This window comes from Macrobrachium rosenbergii, chromosome 56 (assembly GCF_040412425.1).
Source record: "Macrobrachium rosenbergii isolate ZJJX-2024 chromosome 56, ASM4041242v1, whole genome shotgun sequence".
NCBI lineage: Eukaryota > Metazoa > Arthropoda > Malacostraca > Decapoda > Palaemonidae > Macrobrachium > Macrobrachium rosenbergii.
In genome coordinates this window covers 46985839-47008280 of record NC_089796.1, presented here as the reverse complement: position 1 = coordinate 47008280, position 22442 = coordinate 46985839, and the positions used below count along the sequence as shown (strand labels likewise).

Here is a 22442-nt window from a genome sequence, read left to right as displayed (position 1 = left end):
TATCTGGTGGCCAAGAGAAAAAGAAAATGGCATATCCAACTGCTCATCCTCCATTTCCACCATTAAACTACTTTGTTACCAAGTTCAACAACCAATCCAGCCTGCGCTGAAGGATATCTGATCATGACACCAAAGACATATTAAATATATTTGACAATGTTTCATACAATGAATTTTTGGCAGAACAGATATTTTTTTTAGTAGAACAAGAAAAAATAAAGGAAATGCCCAAGTTGCAATTTAATGTTTAGAATAATATGGTAAGCATTCCCAATCCAACACTTTTGAGGCTTGCTGCACAAAGGAGAGATGATACAGTGTTTGTCAGATGGATTTCTGCATTCAATATGTACACAAAAGATAAAATCAGAATATATATACACTAAACCCCAGTATTTGCAGTCTCAATATTTGCGGACACACGTATTCACTGATTTCTCTGTGGAACATATCTACCCATTGTTCGTGGAAAATTCGTCCATTCGCTGTATTTTTCACTGAGAAATATTCACTAATTACTGTATTTTCATATCATTTTCATGACCAAATGCACTTTTTGTGATAAAACTATTAAAATACTCAGGTATAAGCATTTTTAGAGGTTTTTTTGTGTTTAAACTATCAAAATAGGCAGTTCTAAGTGTTTTTAGAGGGGTTTTAAGTATTCGCGGATTTTAGCTATTCATGGGGGGTGCGGTACGGATCCCCTGTGAATACGGGGGGTTTACTGTAAACTGATCAAACATACTAACCTGAAGTCTCTGAGGATTCTGTGTCACCTAATGTCTGTGTTTCTTGTAAGGCCTTTTGAAGATAAAGACAAGCAACTGTTGGTTTTCCTAGGCCAAGGTGAATTACACCTAGATTATTGTAATACATTACACCTAAGCTAGGGCCATATGTACTGAAAAAGAAAAGAATTTACAAATTATATACAAAGCATAATTACTGGCAGAGAATTCAGTTACATTTAACATTCTATACTTATTTTAATTAACAACCCTTAACATGAGATATCTTAAATGAAAAAATTTAAAAACTATAGAACAATTTCAATGTTGTGCAAAGTTCAAATTACCTTTATTATGCATTTTAGTCTGAAATTACTAAGTAAAGTTTTAGAAAGCTAATTTTCAGCTCAATTTTATTACCTGAATATTCATAACTATTGGCAAGGTTTTCTCTGGGGAGATGAATAAAATTAAAAGCTCTCTTACATTCTGTTGTTACTGCTGTATAAAAGATCAGGTAACATTGTTGAGAGGGGAGCAAGCATAAATACAATCTAAAGGAATAATCTTTATCATACCTAAAGAGGGTACAATATTAAATAAAAACTTCCTGACACAGCAAATTGAGAAAAAACTTACCTTACCAGTACTTCATCTATTTTTTTCAAATGATTTCATAAAAAAAGTAGCATATTAATTAGATCAGAAGTATGCCAATATGTAGGGAGGAGAGCATGCTTCTCAGTTGAGGATAGGGCATATTTATTTCAAATATTGACATTTCATTAGGACTAAGCACTGGCCTTATTGTACTGTTCCCTCGGTTTCCTTGACTGTGTGGTGTCTTTCTTGGCTGACTTCACCAGTTCTGGATAAAGACTTTTCCTTTATGGCAGTAATATTAGCAGTTACGACTCGGACCACTGACAGGTGGTCTCTTGTTTGTCACTTTTTCATAAGTTGTATTTCAACAGAGATCTTGCACATTCCAATTGATACCTGATCCCTTTCCCTTGCAAGAGCAACCTGATTCACTGAACAGCAGCACCAATATGCAGTATATGTGCCTTGCTGTCGAACTTCTCAGTTCCAGAGGTCCTTTATTCATCACACCCTTTAGATTGTGGAACAGCCTCTCACAGGATGTCATGTATTAAGATAGTTGTCATCCATGCCTTGGAGTTGACATATAGATGATCAACTGATGATCCTTGATGTAGCCTCTCAAAAGCTCTGGAATTCTCTGAGATTTGGATCAGGAATGGCTGGAACTCTGGACTGCCCTCTGCATTACCAACCAACACAACTGTTATGCTATCCTGAGCTGCCTTGCATCCAGAAGCACACTTCATATCCCTCATGATGAAAGCATCTGGCAACAAACTTCAAAAACAACCCCATTTTATTACTGTTTAGGACCTGTTTCACACCATAGCCTTCTTGCAAGACAAACAGCTTTACAATGTCAAAAAAAGCTGCACTTGCTTCTTCAATGTCTTGCTGGTCATCTAAAGCTGCAGAGGCCTTCCTTGTATGAACTGCTGAAACCACATGACATGGCAATGAAGGCAATCTCACAAACACCCTCAGGCCTGCCCACCTTGACACCTTCAATGGTGCACAGAGCAATGGAGATATCAGGGCAAATGATGTGCAGATCTGATGGCAGTTGTGGTTCTTACTCCACCATGAAACCAACATTTCTATCACCTCTCAGATGGGATCATGCACTGCACATGTAACTATCTTCACAACATTCCAAAAAATGTGTGATGTTGTTCCCTCCTTGTCCTTCACAATAGCACTTCAGAATTTCCAGCCTCATCCCAACAAGGGCTTTTCTTTGTCTTTAGCACTGGGCACTGATAGACCAACTTCCCACCTTACAGACCATTATTACACAGCAATTACTAATTACATGTTACTGATTAAACTTATAAACTTCATATAAAAAACTTCATTTGGCAAGAAGAAGAAAGATGAACACATGAAATGCAAAGAGAGACTGAGCACAGCAGGGGTATGGAATGCGCTCCCGTGTGCAGCATAGTACAGCAATTACATAACAAAGCCTCCATTTATCATGTACGGATTATGAAATCACTCACCAATCACAAAGAGTTTGCTTCATCAGTTGCAGCAGGTAGTACATATATAACTGGTAGAGAAAACTATAGACTGCAATCAACAAATCACACACAGTTCACTGCCATAACAAGGGATGCCTATATTGTATTTTCATTTTTACAAAATTTCATGATTTCAAAGAATGGATGTACTTACATGATTTTGTGATTTCTGTTTCTGATGTGGAACTTTTGATCATATTTAGCCATTTTTTAAATAAGGGGTTTTGGGGATATAGAATCTTTGTAGTTTTGATTCTATCATACAAATCAATCATTCAATCGATAAGGCCAGCAAGTAAAATTTCAAAAATAAAGTTTGTAAAAATATACATATGGAATACAGCTACTTTCATGCATTTTTTAGAAGGATACACTCCTTTTGCAGAGGTTGCAATTTAATTAGAAAACTGGGCAAAAATCAATCAACATGTGAACAAACCTATGATGAACATTTGGAAACCTCATTGTTATCTTCAAGATATTGAACAAACAATGGAAAAATGTTTTATCACTGGGGATGATACTTACAGACTAGGAGCAGGTATTGCAGCACACTGATTTAGGACTTTAATGGCCTTCCGAAAGTTTCCTCTAAGATATTCTAACTGACTTTTTAAACTAACGAGTGTTACATTCTGTTGAAAAAAAAGACATACCATTAGAAATATTCAAATTGCCATCCTTTAGATATATTTAAGTATAAAAAAATTTTCGACACTGAATAAGAACAGACTTCAATCTCTCATGATACATGTATTTTAAACTTTATCAATATAACTATTAGTTTATCTAACCAGACCCATGTTGACAAAAAAAGGATTATAAATAAAACTGACTGCATGACCAAGGAACAAAATTAGTATTTACTTACAAGAACTACAAACAATTATATATACATTGTGAGCCCTGCCACCATGTCAATGGGTAGATGATCACCACAAAATATAATTAATCACTTTTCATCAATACCTTTAATATTATCTTTCAAGCATCATTAGTTCATATATGCTCATAAACAAACAAATAACTTCCTTACCAAAGATTTTCCTGCACTAACTGCATGAGTTACAATTGTTTTTAATTCCTTCTTAGCAACACGCAATGATCTCATCATCAGCATAGCCCGTACTCTAAGCTGTTGAAGTTTACCTCGTAACTGTTCTTGGGTGGCACTGCAACGTATTTCATCTGCTGCTGCACTACTACTGCTACTACTACTGCTACTGCTACTACTGCTGCTATTTCCATTAGAACCACTGCCAGTAGAAACACCAGTCTTTTCAGGTGACCTGAAACAAATGAGCAATTCAGAAAAGTGTACATCCTGCAAAAAGACTTAATAAACCCATGGAACTATTAAATTCAAAAATTCATAAAAAGTATAAAACTAGACTGGTTTTCTTTCCTACGCATTAGCAAAGCTGGGCTTTCACTTCTATAATAGCCATCACAAAGAACAAGGGGCTAACACATGGCTCACTCACAGTATAGTGAATCTCATTCATTTACACAATGGCCCCAGATAATCATTCGCCAAAACACACACGACTACCAGTAGCTAAACATGACCAAGATGTGGCTCAAAAGAAATCACAATTGGGAAAATGAACAAAGGACTCATAAAAAGAACACCAGTACAATATGTATCACTAGCTTGATAAGCAAATCTGAATGCAATTGTAGCTGGAAAGAAAATGGATTGGGTAGGCTGCGAGAGGTCAGGATAGCATTCCCAGGCTACCTGCTCTATTTTGTTTACCGCTACCTGCATTACTCTTTTGCTTACCAGTCAGTACACAGCTGACACATGCAATGTGCAACGGATACTCTACTTATGAAAAGAAAAGTTTGAAGTCTCACAGAAACTACTCAAAGTTCAGTTTGTATCCCTGTAGAAACAACTCAAAAGTTCAATCTATTCTTACCATCAGAGACAGTTTTCAAAATTTCTAAGTGTCCAGTCTTCTCTTATGATAAGAAAGCATACAACACTTATGCCCAAGCTAAATTATCAACCTCTTGCACTTGACTCATGAGCTCTTCTGCCTTCCCTCCCTCTGCCAGTCAAACCAGCAGAAGTACATCACATCATTATCACATCATACTTAGCATAATTTCTTGACTATGTCATAATTCACCTTCACTGCACACTGTTCTCTACATCTCTTCACAATACACCTTCACTATCACTATCCACAGTACACTTGCTTTAAAAAAATAATAAGTCAGTTCCTGTGCTTGCTTCAGTTTCTAATACTAACCCAAACATGGGTTTTATGAGGCACCACTGGCCCTTACAGTTCATTTTTATGACTTTCTGTTTGAGGGAATCGTAAGCATTATTACTTGAATAACTGCCAAACACTTTTCAATCATTCTCACTGAACAAATTCTTTTCCTTTTCTTTTCCTTTCAAGCCAAGTGGTTCTATAACATCCTGTATTTTAGTGTCAAAGATGCAACCCACTTCCAACTAGCAAAATTTTTGAAAAAAAAAAAAAGAAAAAAAAAACTCAAGATAAAACTAAGCTCACACGACATTCACCTAACTTACCAAGAAATTTTGTGGGTGGCTTTAGCAACGTAGATCCTGTTAACCATATACAGTCTGCAGATATTAGAAGTTTACATACAAAGTTTACACAGCCTACAGGTAGGTATCCACGGTATGATTGCATCTACTGTACACTAAAATATTCCTGTTCCATGAGTCACTATTTGGTCCTACTGTGGTTTTTACCTTAACTGTAGTATCTGTAGTGTTACCAGACATATTACTATGTGGGTTTAGAAAAACATGATATTTTGAGTTGGTGACACTGCCCTGGATTTGTTTTGCTTATTGCTCTGCAGGTATTTACTTGTTTCAATTTGTTGAAGTGCCGTGACTTCGGCTGATACAGCATACTGATTATTATAGTTTTTCATTTCATTTATTCTAAAAATATTTTGTTTTTCCAAGTTCACTGATTTTCATATTTAATCTTTTCAGAAGTTGACCTATAAGTGAACTGAAGAACTTGAACAGCCCACCAAGTGATGTAAGGTGTATAAACTTCCAGAAATGTTTCATTGGAAATTTCCTTGGCCAACACCATTTCTGAGTGCACAAATAGATGAGGTTATAACTGGTGCAGTATTTTTAGGTCTTGACAGTACAGTTCAAGCATCACTGATCTGGCATCATTGGGACCTGCCAGGCACTGGATTAGTGATTTTCCCAGATTACATACTGGTTAGGTTAGAGTATACTTAACCCAACAGTTAACCACCCCATTGTACCTTTACAATACCCTGTAAATTAGTACAAGTTGGTTAATAAGAAAGACAGAAATATTAAATGAAAATCAAGTGAAATTTTACTGAAGCACAGGAAAAATAAATGGTACACGTAATTCTGCTGACTTACACAAGAAAGTTCGTCACTGCCACTTCCAAGGTGAAGAGCTGGAATTTGCAATTAAGCACATTTACATGTTAGGTGAAGGGCTATCAGGATTCTCATTTTTTTCACCTTGTTCTTGATTGGTGTTGTTATGCTCATGATGATTTTATTTATATTTTATGCTATTATCACATATTTTTCATGTATTTTCTCATTTTTAATTTTTACAACCCAAAAGATAAATGGAATCGTGTGCCTAGCGTATGTATGAACGCACAAACTCATTCACTCACACTGGAGAACTTGCTAGAGCTTGTTTTGGTTCATTTTATGCTTATGATTTTTTAAATTTATATTTTATGCTATTCTCATTAATGTTTTTATTGTATTTTCTCATTTTAGTTTTCTGTGAAAGAAAACTATTTTGCCAGGTTTGTCTGTCCATCAGCACTTTTTTCTGTCTGCCCTCGGATCTTAAAAACTACTGAGGCTAGTGGTTTGCAAATTGGTATGTTAATCATCCACCCTCCAATCATCAAACATACCAAATTGCAGCCCTCTAGCCTCAGTAGTTTGTACTTTATTCAAGGTTAAAGTTAGCCATAAGCATGCTTCTGGAAACAATATAGGATAGGCCACCACTGGGCTGTAGTTAAAGTCTCATCGGCCGCAGTTCATACAGCATTATATCAAGACCACCAAATATAGATCCATTTTCAGTGGCCTTGATTATGCGCTGTAGCAGCTGTACAGAAAACTCGATTGCACTGAAGAAACTTCGGCGAATTGCAATTATGTGCGTAGGATACGTATGAATGCACAAACTCATTCTCTGTTTTGGACCTTGCTGTTAGTTTTAAGATTTTTTTTATATTTGACATTATTCTCACTCATATTTTTACTGTATTTTCTCACTTTCTGTTTTTACAACCCAAAAGATAAATGCAATCTTGTAAGTAGGGTACAGACTTACACACAAACTCATTTGCTGGCATTGGAGAACTTCCCACAACTTTTGTTTTGTATTGTTACGCTTATGATTTTCTTATTTATATTTTATGCTAGTTTCATTTATATTTTTACTGCATTTGCTCATTTTTCACAATCCAAAAGATAAATGCAATCATGTGCATAAACAATGTGCATAAACCCACAAGTAGCACCAACACTCAGTAGTGTCAGATTGGTGCGGTCACCTGGGAAATTTGAAATTGCTCTAGCCGAAATTAGTCTCAGATTAGTGATGGAACTGGATTAACTATTATCTGGATTAATAGAGCCACGGCCTTGTTGGATAATGGCAAGTAAAAAAAATCTATGGGTGTTCAAGGGCAACTCAGTGCCCTTCCCAACTTAACCTTGTCAATACCGCATAACTGTAAACATATTTGCTGATAAACAGCAACCACCACGCTGTAAACTGAAAACTTTACACAAAAGGTGCCTATCCCTCTCCACCCATCCTCCACTGCATTCCCATCCCCCTCCCAGCCAGGGAAACTCCTTCCCAGCTCTATCCACCTTCCAATACAACCCATTCTCTCTGAGAGTTCTTGTAAACAGCCTTACTGCTGCTTCCCTGCCATGGTGCCGAGCCATATGACAATCCCCCTTTGAAAACTTCTCCAGGTCTCCCACACCCCAAAACCATTTCTCAGCCTCTTTATAAGTGTAAGCAGTGTTACCAACATTTATTAGTCCACACAGCATTGCCAACCATCAGTCAACCCACAGTATTCGCAGGGAATAGGGACCACAGCCACCTGCGAAAACCTAAAATCCGTGAATACTCAACACCCCCTGTAAAAATGCTTATAACTGCCTACTTTCATAGTTCAGACACCAAATATACCTCAAACTATCATCCTACAACACTTCAATATCATTTTTAAGTCACCTTACATCATTACCCTTAAAAATATATGGCTTACAACTTGGTGTGAAAACTATAGCAAAATCCACGGCTCTCAGCTGCTAAGCCCCGCCCACTGCTTACGTCACAACCATTCCTTGAAACTGATTGGTTGGCAACGGTTTTGAAAAGTTGGTTAATCTATGGTTCTTTTCATCTTCATTGATTAAGCAATAGTTGTTTTACCAAACAAAAATAAGTTCTGCTGATTATCAAAGGGAAACATTAACCCCTGAAATAAAATAAAAACACAAACCTCCCTAAAAACGGTAAAAAATAGTAAAATATGAATGAAGTCAGCAGTGTTCTGCGATGCTGCAATGTAGTTTATCATAAATGAGGTTCATCAGACCACGGAGATGACACAAAGAATGTCTGTGTTTGAATCAATGCCCTTGAATTACAGGGCAATGGTGATTACTGTCTGATATTGTCAAGCATGCTCATCATTCAAAATTAAAACACAAAGACTGTCATAGAGCTAAGCAGACTGGTACTTCATACTGATTTCAGGACAATTGACTACATTTTAAAATGTAGTAGTCATAAAATTGATTTTATTGCAATCGTTTACACATTCGGTGGGATGAAAAGCAGTGACTGCACTCTTCAAAACCAGTATAGGCCTATGTTTAGCTTAAAGTTACTTTATGATACGCTATACGCATCATACAGGATATACTGTAATTTGCCGAGAATTTTCTTAAGGACATTATCTCCTTTTGAAATAACAGAATCATAAAAAAAATGACATACACCTAAAATGTCCAATGTCTTTATGCCGGTTTGCACAGCTTATGGCATTCGGATTACAGGCCTACCTGTATATTATATTCAGCCATTTTAGTGTGGTTCTTGTTCTGGTTATTCTTGTTTTTGTTGTTGCTGTCAGGGTGCTTGTAGTGTCTTTGAAAACTTTTCATATGGTGACCTAACATTGCAAAATAAACATAGACCTATTCACAGAATACTAATGTAAAGAATTACCTGCCTACTCTTATTAACCCTTTAACGCCGACTGGACGTATTTTATGTTGACAAAAATTGTCTGTTGGGTGCCGAGTGGACGTAAAATACATCGAGTACAAAAAGTTTTTTTAAATATTCGAGGAAAAATACTTATAGGCCTAGTTTGCGAAAAATTTTGAATCGCGCCTTGAGGGATGCTGGGAGTTCACGGATCACACTGTTGTTTTGTTGACAAGCGTGACCCAGCTGCGCATGCGCGAATTTCTTTCTTATCCCAATAGAAAGCATCAGCTAACTCTGCTGAAAATCCAGAAATTCTTTAGTCACTTTGTTGTAATTTTTGCACCGTTTACTATTAGCTGTTACATAAAGTTGTATATATGAAAATGTGTGCAATTTCATGTAGAATACAACAAAAAATAACTCACTGTTATAACTTTTATCAGTTTTGAAATATTTTCATATAAATCACGGTAAGTGCTGAAATTTCAACCTTCGGTCAACTTTGACTCGACCGAAATGGTAGAAAAATGCAATTGTACGCTAAAACTCTTACATTCTAGTAATATTCAATCATTTACATTCATTTTGCAACAAATGAGAAGTCTCTAGCACAATATTTCGATTTGTGGTGAATTTTTGAAAAAAACATTTTCCTTACGTCCACGCACGCTAACTCTGCAGAAAATCTCAGAAATTCTTTAGTCACTTTGTCGTAATTTTTTCACTGGTTTCTATTAGCCACTACATAAAGTTTTATATATGAAAATGTGTGCAATTTCATGTAGAATACAACAAAAAATAACTCATGGTTGTAGCTTTTATCAATTTTGACATTTTCATATAAATCATGATAAGTGCCAAAATTTCAACCTTTGGTCAACTCTGACTCGACCGAAATGGTCGAAAAATGCAATTGTAAGCTAAAACTCTTACATTCTGGTAATATTCAATCATTTACCTTCATTTTGCAACAAACGAGGAGTTTCTAGAGCAATATTTCGATTTATGGTGAATTTTTGAAAAAAACTTTTTCCTTACGTCCACGCACTCTAACAGCTGAAAATCTCAGAAATTCTTTAGTCACTTTGTCGTAATTTTTGCGCTGTTTTATATTAGCCGTTACATAAAGTTGTATATATGAAAATGTGTGCAATTTCATGTAGAATACAACAAAAAATAACTCATTGTTGTAGCTTTCATCAGTTTTGAAATATTTTCATATAAATCACGGTGCCAAAATTTCAACCTTCGATCAACTTTGACTCGACCAAAATGGTAAAAAATGCAATTGTAAACTAAACTCTCACATTCTAGTAATATTCAATCACTTACCTTCATTTTGCAACAAACGAGAAGTCTCTAGCACAATAATTTGATTTATGGTGAATTTTTGAAAAAACTTTTTCCTTACATCCACGCGAGCTAACTCTACTGAAAATCTCAGAATTTCTTTAGTCACTTTGTCGTAATTTTTGCGGTTTTATATTAGCCGTTACATAAAGTTTTATATATGAAAATGTGTGCAATTTCATGTAAAATACAAAAAAATAACTCATGGTTGTAGCTTTTATCAGTTTTGAAATATTTTCATATAAATCACGATGTGTCGAAATTTCAACCTTCGGCCAACTTTGACTTGACCGAAATGGTTAAAAAGTTCAATTGTAATCTAAAACTCTTACATTCTAGTAATATTCAATCATTTACCTTCATTTTGCAACAAACGGGAAGTCTCTAGAACAATATTTTGATTTATGGTGAATTTTAAAAAAAACTTTTTTTTTACATCCGCCCGTTACAAATTCATGCATCATTTTGTGATAATATTTTCTCTGTGTTGCTTTGATCGTTTTACAATTTGTATATACCAAAATCATCGCAATTTAGTGTACAATACAACGAAAAATAAATAACTCATTAGCTTTAATTGTTTTGCTCACAGCGCGATTTGTATACAATTATATATGAAATTTTTTTCACTCTGTCATATATTCCAATATTTATATATGATAATGATATTTTTTTTCATTTCTGATGGTTGCATACTAAACTTCAGGCAATGAGGAAAAAAGGAGCCAAAAATGAACTCTCAATCTTGAAAACTAAGCATGCTGCATTTTTCAACCATTTAGGTCGAGTCAAAGTTGACCAAAGGTTGAAATTTTGGCACTTATCATGATTTATATGAAAATATGTCAAAATTGATAAAAGCTACAACCATGAGTTATTTTTTGTTGTATTCTACATGAAATCCCACATTTTCATATATAAAACCTTTTGTAACAGCTAATACAAAACTGTGCTAAAATTACGAAAAAGTGACTAAAGAATTTCTGAGATTTTCAGCAAAGTTAGCGTGGACGTAAGGAAAAAGTTTTTTTTCAAAAATTCACCATAAATCGAAATATTGTGCTAGAGACTTCTCGTTTGTTGCAGAATAAATGTAAATGATTGAATATTACTAGAATGTAAGAGTTTTAGCTTATAATTGCATTTTTCGACCATTTCAGTTGAGTCAAATTTGACCAAAGGTTGAAATTTTGGCACTTATCGTGATTTATATGAAAATATGTCAAAATTGATAAAAGCTAGAACCATGAGTTATTTTTTGTTGTATTCTACATGGAATTGCACACATTTTCATATATAAAACTTTATGTAGTGGCTAATAGAAAACGGTGCAAAAATTACGAAAATGTGACTAAAGAATTTCTGAGATTTTCAGCAGAGTTAGCTGATGCTTTCTTTTGGGATAAGAATGAAATTCGCGCATGCGCAGCTGGGTCACGCTTGTAAACAAAACAACAGCGTGATCCGTGAACTCCCAGCATCCCTCAAGGCCTGTGATTTAAAATTTTTCACAAACGAGGCCTATAAGTATTTTTCCGCGAATATTTGAAAAAACTTTTTATAGTCAACGTATTTTACGTCCACTTGGCACCTGACAGACAATTTTTGTCGACGTAAAATACGTCCAGTCGGCGTTAAAGGGTTAAAAGCTACTTTGTTTCTAACAGATTGGGGTAGAAAACTATTTGCAATAAGAAACTGACATGTAGGCCTATGCCCTATCATTGCCTCAAAATACAAGAATTTGATATGTAGGCATAATCTCACAATGATATTAGCATTTGACAAGCAGGATTATGATGAATTAATTCCTAATATCTGTATTGGCTGTATAAGATGTGGTCTATGTGGAACCACTTATGTGGGCCAACACCAATATATATGTCTATATATATATATATATATATATATATATATATATATATATATATATATATATATATATATATATATATATATATATATATATATATATATATATATATATATATATATATATATTATCCCTTAAACGCCTACTGGACGTATCATACGTCGACTAAAATTGTCTGTTGGGTGCCAAGTGGGCGTACCGTCGTCGACTACAAAAATTTCAACCTTCGGTCAACTTTTGACTGACCAGAAATGGTCGAAAACGCAATTGTAAGCTAAAACTCTTACATTCTAGTAATATTCAATCATGTACATTCATTTTGCAACAAATTGGAAGTCTCTAGCACAATATTTCGATTTATGGTGAATTTTTGAAAAACTTTTTCTTACGCCCGCTGTAACTCTCGCCCGAAAATTTAAGAAATTCTTTTGTCATTTTGTCGTAATTTTTGCACTGTTCTATATTAACCGCCACATAAAGTTTTATATATGAAAATGTGCGCAATTTCATGTACAATACAACAGAAAATAACTCATGGTTGTAGCTTTTATCAGTTTTGAAATATTTTCATATAAATCACGATAACTGCCAAAATTTCAACCTTCAGTCAACTTTGACTCGACTGAAATGGTAAAAAAAACGCAATTTTATGCTAAAACTCTTACATTCTAGTAATATTCAATCATTTACCTTCATTTTGCAATAAATTGGAAGTCTCTAGCACAATATTTCGATTTATGGTGAATTTTTGAAAAACTTTTCCTTACGTCCACGTTGCTGAAATTCTTTCATCATGTTGTCGGAATGTTTGCACTGTTTTATATTAGTCGTTACATAAAGTTTTATATATGGAAATGTGCGCAATTTCATGTAGAATACAACAGAAAATAACTCATGATTGTAACTTTTATCAGTTTTGAAATATTTTCATATAAATCATGATAACTGCCAAAATTTCAAGCTTTGGTCAAATTTAACTCGACCGAAATGGTAAAAATGCAATTATAAGCTAAAAATCTTACATTCTAGTAATATTCAATCATGTACCTTCATTTTGCAACAAACTGGAAGTCTCTAGCACAATATTTCGATTTATGGTGAATTTCTGAAAAAAAAAACTTTTTCCTTACGCCTGTGCGCGGTAACTCGGCGAACATCTCAGAAATTCTTTTCATGTTGTCGTAATGTTTGCATCGTTTACATTAGTCGTTACATAAACTTTTATATATGAAAATGTGCAATTTCATGTAGAATACAACAGAAGATAGCGCATGGTTTTAGCTTTTATCAGTTTTGAAATATTTTCACATAAATCACGATAACTACCAAAATTTCAACCTTCGGTCAACTTTAACTCGACCGAAATGGTAAAAAAATGACATTTTTATGATAAAATAACGTTTCACTTATACTTACCCGGTAGTTACATATAGCTGTCATCTTTGACGTCACGGCAGTATTCAAATTTCGCGCTAGCACTAGCGTTACGAAAGGTGATCCCTCTACCCCCCGCCCTCTATCTGGGTATCGGGAACCGTTCCAAGAACACGTCATAAGTTTTTGCCCAACCGCCCAGGTGAGGGGAGGAGGGAGGGTTATGATTATGTAACTACTGGGTAAGTATAAGTGAAACGTTATTTTATCATAAAAATGTCATTTTCACTTATACAACTTACCCGGTAGTTACATATAGCTGATTGGCACCTTGAGGAGGTGGGGCACTGGCAACTAATAAAATTCTTGGAATTATCTACTTGCAACAAGTTAGACATAGGTTCCTTACCTTTAAAGGTAGCTGACTCAGTGGTTACTGCCTCTGTAGTTTGCTGGCCTTTATATTGTGCCGAGAGGATATAAGGGATCCGTGTGTCGGACACAATAAAAAACAGTACCTGCCGTAGAGAACATGGCTGCGTGCGGACAAGTCTGATGCTCTTGATCAGGCGCAGTACGACGAACAACAAAAAACGAGGATCACCTAACATTACCATAAAACCAATACCAAAGATTAAAAACTGGAAGATACTACCACACCATGTATCTCCAGACAACCTTAAAAACAACAACCCCAACACCAAGGTGAAAATGTTAGTTAAGGAGCGGACTCCTTTTTCACCCTCCCCAACACCGTGTCAGTCGCAATAAAGGGCCCCAGCGTACTGCACTTTTCGAAAACAGTTTGCACGTCCACTAAGTAATGCGATGCAAACACTGACTTGCATCCCCAAAAGGTGGACTTAACCAAGTCTTTCACAGATAAGGCTAAAGAAGTCGAAACTGCTCTTATCTCGTGTGCCTTTACCTTAAGAATACTCATTTCCGAGTCAGCACAATGCTCATGAGCTTCTTTTATCAGGCTTCTCAAAAAGAAGGAAAGGGCATTCTTAGAGAGAGGCCTAGAAGGATCTCTAACCGAGCACCAGAGGTGGTCACTGGGACCTCTGAGCTTCTTCGTTCTCTGAACATAGAACTTGAGAGCTCTCACAGGGCAGAGGTACCTCTCGGGTTCTTCGGGACCGACCAATTGGGAAAGGTCCTTAATTTCAAACTCTCTTGGCCAAGGTCTTGACGGGTCTTCGTTCTTGGCTAAGAAACCAAGAGTAGACATACATACTGCCTTCCCCTTAGCAAAGCCTACTCTTTCATCTATCGCATGTAGCTCACTTACTCTCCTGGCCGTAGCCAGAGCTACCAAAAAAAAGTGTCTTTTTCATGAGATCCTTCAAGGAGATGTTCGCCATCGGTTCAAAGGACTGAGACCGTAACCATCTCAGCACTACGTCAAGATTCCACGCCACTGGTCTCTTCTGGTCCCTCTTTGACGTATTAAATGATCTAATCAGATCTGAAAGGTCTTGACTCAAAAGACACTTCAAGACCCCTATGTTGAAAGACCGAAGCTAACATGGCTCTATACCCTTTAATAGTAGGCACAGCAAGCTTTTTCTCTCTGTGGAGGAACAAGAGAAAATCGGCCATCTGGGCTATAGACGTCGAAGAAGAAGACATGCCTTCTCTTCGACACCAGGACCTAAACTGTGTCCACTTCGCCTGGTAAACATTGTCAGAGGATTCTCTTCTTGGCTTCGGGATAGCTTCCGAAGCCTCTCTTGAAAAGCCTCTCTTTCTGACGAGTCTCCTGACAGTCTGCAGGCGACAAGATGAAGAGCGGACAAGTTTTGGTGGAACCTCTGAAAGTGCGGCTGTCTGAGTAAATCTGGTCTCTCTGGCAGAAGTCTCGGAAAGTCTGACAGGAGGTTTAGAAGGTCCGGGAACCACTCCCTGGACGGCCAGAATGGAGCCACCAGAGTCATCCTTACGTTCCGATGGCTTGAGAACTTCGAGATGACTTGCCGCAGGATCTTGAACGGGGGAAAGGCATAAAGATCCAGGTCCAACCAGTCCATGAACATTGCATCCACGAAAACCGCTTTGCTGTCTGGAACTGGAGAGCAGTAAAGGGGCAGCCGAGTCGTTTTGTCGGTTGCAAAGAGATCTATGAGCGGACGTCCCCATACCTTCCATAGCTCTTCGCAAACTAGGGGATGTAAAGTCCACTCGTTGGACAGGACCTGGTTCTTTCTGCTGAGAAGGTCCGCCGCTACATTTCTCTCCCTTGAATGAATCTCGTTACTAGTCTGGTCCCGACCTCCTCCGCCCAAACTAGTAGCTCCCTCGAGGTCTCGTAGAGGGACCACGAGTGAGTGCCCCCGTTTCCGAATGTATGCCAGAGCGGTCGTGTTGTCCACCTGGACCAAGACACATTTGCCTTCCACTTCTTGTTGAAAGGCCAACAGGGCTAAGTGAACCGCTTTTAGTTCCTTTCGATTGATATGCCAGTTTCTCTCTTCTCTTTGCCACTGGCCCGAAACTTCTTTTGTCCCCATAGTCGCTCCCCAGCCCTTGTCCGAGGCGTCGGAAAACAGAGTTAGGTCTGGGTTCAGAAGCTGAAGAGGAAGTCCTTGTGTCAGCCTTCCTTCTGACCTCCACCAACGGAGGCACTCCTTTATCTCTTCCGAAATGGCGAAGGTGAAGGAGTCCGGGAACTGTTTCCTGGGCCACTTCTCTTGCAGGTAAAACTGCAGTGGCCTCAGGTTCAAGCGCCCCAGTCTTACAAACTTCTCCACTGAAGCTAAGGTTCCCCACGAGGCTCATCCACTCGTTCGCGAACAAATCTTCCTCTGCAGAAAGTCGTCGATCTTCTGCAGGCATGAGGCTATCCGTTGGCTGGACAGAAAAGCCTGAAAAGTCTGAGAGTCCAGACTCACTCCCAAATAGACAATCTGCTGACTGGGAGTAAGGCAAGACTTCTTCTCGTTGACAATGAGGCCTAGAGACTTTGCCAATTGAAGAGTCTTTGATAGGTCCTCCATACAGCTCTCCCTCTCGGCCGCTTTGAGCAGACAATCGTTGAGGTACATAGAAACTCGAATTCCTTCCAGGTGAAGATGTCTGGCTACTGATAACAGGACCCTTGTGAAAACTTGCGGGGCTGTCGACAGACCGAAGCAGAGGGCACGGAACTGATACACCTGTCCCTCGAGACGCGAACCTCAGGAACTTCCTTGAATCTGGGTGTATTGGGACGTGAAAATACGCGTCTTGGAGGTCTATAGAAACCATCCAATCCCCTGATGTAAAGACGCCAAGACCGACTGAGTTGTCTCCATGGAGAATTTTGTCTTCTGAACGAAGACATTCAACGCACTCACATCCAGTACGGGTCTCCATCCCCCTGATGCTTTCGTAACCAGGAACAGACGATTGTAGAAACCTGGAGATAGAGGGGCATGAAGCAGTTCTATCGCTTCCTTCTCCAGCATGGCTCGGACTTCTGAGTGAAGGGCGTCTGGTTTCGCGGGAGTTGTGCGAGTGCGCCTGTAAAGAAACTGGAGCCTCCACTAAAGGAGGTTTGGAAAGGAAGGGGATGGCATATCCTTCCTTTAAAACTTGGATCGTCCAAGGGTCTGCCGAGATCCGCTGCCACTCTTGCCAGAACCTTTGCAGTCTGGCTCCTACTGCTGAATGGAGGACAAAAGGTTCATTTCTTCTCGGGGGCCGTCGAGGTTCTAGGCGTGGCTTTGCCTTTTCCTCTGGCCCTGCCAAAAACACGTCTAGAGGATCTCCTTTACACTGTCCAAACGAAAAGCAGGAGACGAAACACCGCGCACAGAAGCGGTAGAAAGCACAGGTCTTTTCGCTTTCTTGGCAGACTGCGACAAAAGATCCTGGATTGACTTCTGAGCTAACGCCTGGGAAATTGCAGCAACCAACTCTTGCGGAAACAGATGTGCCTTGTCCAAAGGAGAAAACAAGAGTGCCGACTTCTGGTTTGAAGAAATACCTTTTGCTAAGAAGGAGCACCAAAGTTGCCTCTTTTTGAGAACTCCTGCCGTAAATAAAGAGGCAAGTTCTACTGCACCGTCGCAGATGCCCCTATCAATGCAGTCCACTACTCCTACCACATCATCCAAGAGCTCAGAAGGAAGATTAAAATCCTTAATCTTCCTGGCTAAGGCCGCAATCGCCCAGCCCAGGAAGCTCACTATTTCAAGAGTCCGAAACACGCTCTTGAAAACTTGATCCAGTTCGGAGGACGTAAAGAAAACCTTCGCAGAATTAAGTGCGGTCCTCCTACTGGCATCCATGAGACTGGAGAAGTCCCCCTGTGCAGAGGCAGCCACACCCAGGGAAAACATTTCCCCAGTCTCGTACCAACCCCGGTTACGGAAGGAACGACGAGAAGGAGGAAGACAGAAGACATTCTTCCCAATTTCCCTCTTCTCGGCCAGCCAAGCATCCATCTTCTTAAGGCCTTTCTCCACCCAGATGGACAGGACAAGTTTCGTAAAGTCCGAAGAAAAAACAGAAGCCTTGTCCCTCTTGTACTGGGACCCAAGAGACGGAGGAGCCGCAGGCGAGAACGAATCAGGGAAGTTCTCAATGAAGAACTTCAAGAGCTTCTTGTAAGAAGAGAGTTGCGGAGACTTCTCCTCCTTACACTGCTCCTCTAAGCCCGAGAGGAGTTCGTCAGATACTGGGGACAAGTCCAGCTGGACTACGTCTTCATCCAAGTCCCCTTGAACTGAAACTTGAGTTACACGAGCGGGGGCTGGGAGGCTCATGACATATTCTTGCTGTGTCACCGAAAGAGTTTGAGCCTGTTGAGGAGCCATCGGAGGCGCCAAAGTAGGCGCAGTTGGTACAGCAACCAAAGGTGGCGCCAAAGGAGGAGCAGTCGGTACCACAACGACAGGTGGCACCAATGGAGGCGCAAGCGGCGCGCTACCGGGCGGCTGAAAGAGTAGTCGGGCGGCGCCGCTGGTATCACAGGAGGCGCCAAAGGAGGCGCAATCAGCACAGCAGCCAAAGGTGGCGCCAAACGGAGGCGCAGCGGCGCTACTACCGGGCGACTGAAAGGAGTCGAGGTGGGCGCCGCTGGCATCGTAGGAGGAGCCAAAGAAGAGACTTGACTTTTAGACAAAAGTTGTAAAATCGAGTCCAAACGGGCGTTGATTCCGTCAATCACTAGCTGTTGAGGTCCATCGAATGCTGGAGCAGGCGCCACAGGAACAGGAGTCACAGGAGTCGCTGGCGCCAAAGGAGCAGACCTCTCAGCTGCAACTGTCTTATAAGGAGGCTCAGCCGAAAATGAATGAGACGAGTCCGACGAAGAAAGCCTCTCCGGTTCTGCCCAAAAGCTACAGGAAGGGGTAGGATCCTCCAGAAGAGCCTTCTTCTTAGGAATCTTCGATGGTGAAAGCAGAGACCTCTTCAAAGGTCTAGAAGCGTTGCGAAAACGCCATCCTCTAGGCGGAGAGGAACTCCAACTGGAGCCACTCGACACTATCTGCTCCTCACCTTTTCGGTGGTGAGGGCCAGCAGCCTGGGAAGCGGCAACAGGACTGCTTGAGGGGGCAACTGCTCGGGAGCAGGTCCCACTCACCTCCTTTCGACTTTCGGCATGCCTTCTCCCTGGAACCTGGGAGCCTGACAGGGCCTAGACCTGGGAGCGTGAATGGGCGAGAAGCTACCTCCTCCACAACACTAACACAAGGGACAACACTTGCATTATCACTGCGGTCTACTAACTGCTGCAAATTGTCTCCCATTTTCTGCATGGTAGACATAAACGCATTAAGGACTGACATGGTATCAGGATTGGGAGAAACGGTGTCCGGGGCAGGTAAAACTACAGGAACTACAGGGGGAGCAGGGTTAATAGGGTTTACGAAAACTTCTTGACTACCTCCTGACCTCGAAGACCTAGAGGAGGCCTTCCTTATCCTATCTTCCTCTAGCTTCTTCATGTACTTCCCCAAAGCACTCCAGTCAGACAAAGTTAGTAGTTCACACTCGTTACAAGTCAAGTCAGCAGAACATTTTTGCCCCCTGCATGAAAAGCAAGAAGTGTGCGGATCTAAACTAAGCTTAACAAGCCTGGTTTTGCAGCCTTTGCTGCAAAACCGGATACCACTAGAACCTGAATCAGACATAATAGTCTAACTAAGAATAACGCTCAAGCAATAACTAGCGCCAGCAAAAAACAACAAACCGAGTACTTCACCAAAAAAAAAAAAGGAACTAGAAGTTCGAATTGTTGAGAAATACTACCAGCAGCAGAACCGTATTACCGGTTCGGCACGGCAAAAACTAATGATGTGTTCTTGGAACGGTTCCCAATACCCGATAGAGGGCGGGGGTAGAGGATCACCTTTAAATAACGCTAGCGCTAGCGCCGAAATTTGAATACTGCCGTGACGTCAAAGACGACAGCTATATGTAACTACCGGGTAAGTGTATAAGTGAAAACGCAATTGTAAGCTAAAACTCTTACATTCTAGCAATATTCAATCGTTTACCTTCATTTTGCAATAAATTGGAAGTCTCTAGCACAATATTTCGATTTATAGTGAATTTTTGAAAAAAACATTTTCCTTACATCTGCGCGGTAACTCGGCCGAACATCTCAGAAATTCTTTCATCACGTTGTCGTAATATTTGCACCATTTTATATTAGTCGTTACATAAAGTTTTATATATGAAAATGTGCGCAATTTCATGTACAATACAACAGAAAATAACTCATGGTTGTAGCTTTTATCAGTTTTGAAATATTTTCATATAAATCATGATAAATAGAAAAAATTCGACTTTCGGTCAACTTTAACTTTCGACGAAATGGTCGAAAAAAACTGCAATTGTAAGCTAAAACACTTACAGTCTAGTAATATTCAATCAATTAGCTTCATTTTTCAACAAACAGTAAGTCTCTAGCACAATATTTCGATTTATGGTGAATTTTGAAAAAACATTTTTTACGTCCGTCTACGTTAATTCATGCATCATTTTGTGATAATATTTTATCTGTGTTGCTTTGATCGTTTTACAATTTGTAAAATTGTAAAACCCCTCGGATTCGTGTATTCAACAGTTCATGGAACTTTCTGTGGAGTCTATCTATAAATTATTCGCGGGAAAACTCACCCATTTGCAGATTTTTTTGTAGAGCAGTATTCTGAATTTTCATATTATTTTTGTGACTAAATACTGTACTGTACATACATATACATTTAATGATAAAATAATGATTTACAGTAGTAATTTTCGAATATTAATATCAAGTCTGAAAAGATAAATAATAACAAACCATAACAATAATGATTCTCTCTCTTTTCATTTCCTCCCTTCCTTTCTCACTAAACTCTCTCTCTCAATGACAAAAAAAGGAGCATATGTAATATGTATGTTTAATTGTTTTGTATGATAAATCATTTACTAATTTTCAAATATTAATATTATATTGTAAACAGCAAAATATCAATTCACTGAAGAAAATACAGAGAATTAGTAAGATTTTAATTCAATTCAGACTTAGGGGAGGATGAAGGCATAACTGTCATCATAAAAAGGGTTAGCACCTGGCGAAGAGTCTCTCTCTCTTCAACTCTTCATCTCTCTCTCTTCTGTGAAATAAGAGAGATTTTTTATTCTTATAACATATATTTTATCTTTTGTATATTGTAGTTTTACAGATAAACATGATGTTACTTTGTTATTAATTTTGCACATTTTCCATGCTATAATTACATTTATGCATTTCTATAATAAATTACATAAAATTTTAAAAGAAAACATATCGATTCCCAGTCTTAATGATAAAATAATGATTTAATCTAACTGTCAATTATCTTGACATATTGACATATTGAGTTTGGAAAAGATAACGGTCAAATATGTTGCCCACTTGGAGATCAAAATACTGCTAAATCTCTCTCTCTCTCATAATGCATTGATTTTGGCCAGTTCTCACAGAATATTGGTGTTGTTTAATATCGTTGTGAAAGTGGTTTTCCACTTGTCCATAATATACTTTATCACATTTTTGCAAGCAATTTCATAGATGCATGTAACATCTCTAGGATTGTTTTTATCACTAAACTCTTAACATTAAAATTACTAAAACATTTATGTTGATATTGTAAAATTCTAGGAAAATGTAAAACCTTTCATTGTACTGAATTTGAGAATATTATGAGAATTAGAATTCATGTTTGTTATTAGTTAAATAAAATTTTTCCTGGCTCTTTTCTGCTACATCTACAAAGGTCCTTGGGTATTTAAGTTTCAAAGCAATATCATAAATAGTTTTGATCTCAGCATCAATGAACTGCATAAAAACATGTAAAGCCCTTAAGAACATTCCAGAAAAACAGAGAATTTAACATTCTGATGGTGATTGGAATAATAATGAACAAAAGAGGCAATGTTAGTTGATTTTCGAAAGACTGAAGAGGTGAAATTTCTATCATGTCTATGGACAGTTACATCAAGAAAATTCAAATTACAATTTCTTTCTTCCTCTACGGAATTATTCGTACATATGAGAGATTTAGATCATCCTATTAACTGGAGTAAAGCTAGACCTTTAGTCCCATGCAATGACACAGTTAAAAGGAATATCATTGAATCTTGTTTTATTAAGTCAAATAATGAAAGTGTTCTAAATTTAAGTCTTGGTTTATTTAACCTTGATGCTTTAATAATTAAAAAAGTTGTTGATAAATATAAGCAAAATTAATATTAATTT

The 22442-nt window shown here is 38.3% G+C and overlaps 1 protein-coding gene across 4 annotated transcripts in view; it reads right to left on the bottom strand.

Annotated features, from left to right (window-relative positions):
- The window catches only part of Not10 (CCR4-NOT transcription complex subunit 10), a 390843-nt gene that overhangs the window by 140661 nt on the left and 227740 nt on the right, over nt 1-22442 (bottom strand). For all 4 annotated transcript variants that reach the window (XM_067100338.1, XM_067100337.1, XM_067100339.1 and 1 more), the window contains 3 exons: nt 3897-4149; nt 3389-3495; nt 753-904 (listed from right to left, as the gene is read on the bottom strand). In XM_067100338.1, coding sequence (XP_066956439.1) covers nt 753-904; nt 3389-3495; nt 3897-4149 — 512 coding nt within the window. The remainder of the gene's footprint in view (nt 1-752; nt 905-3388; nt 3496-3896; nt 4150-22442) is intronic.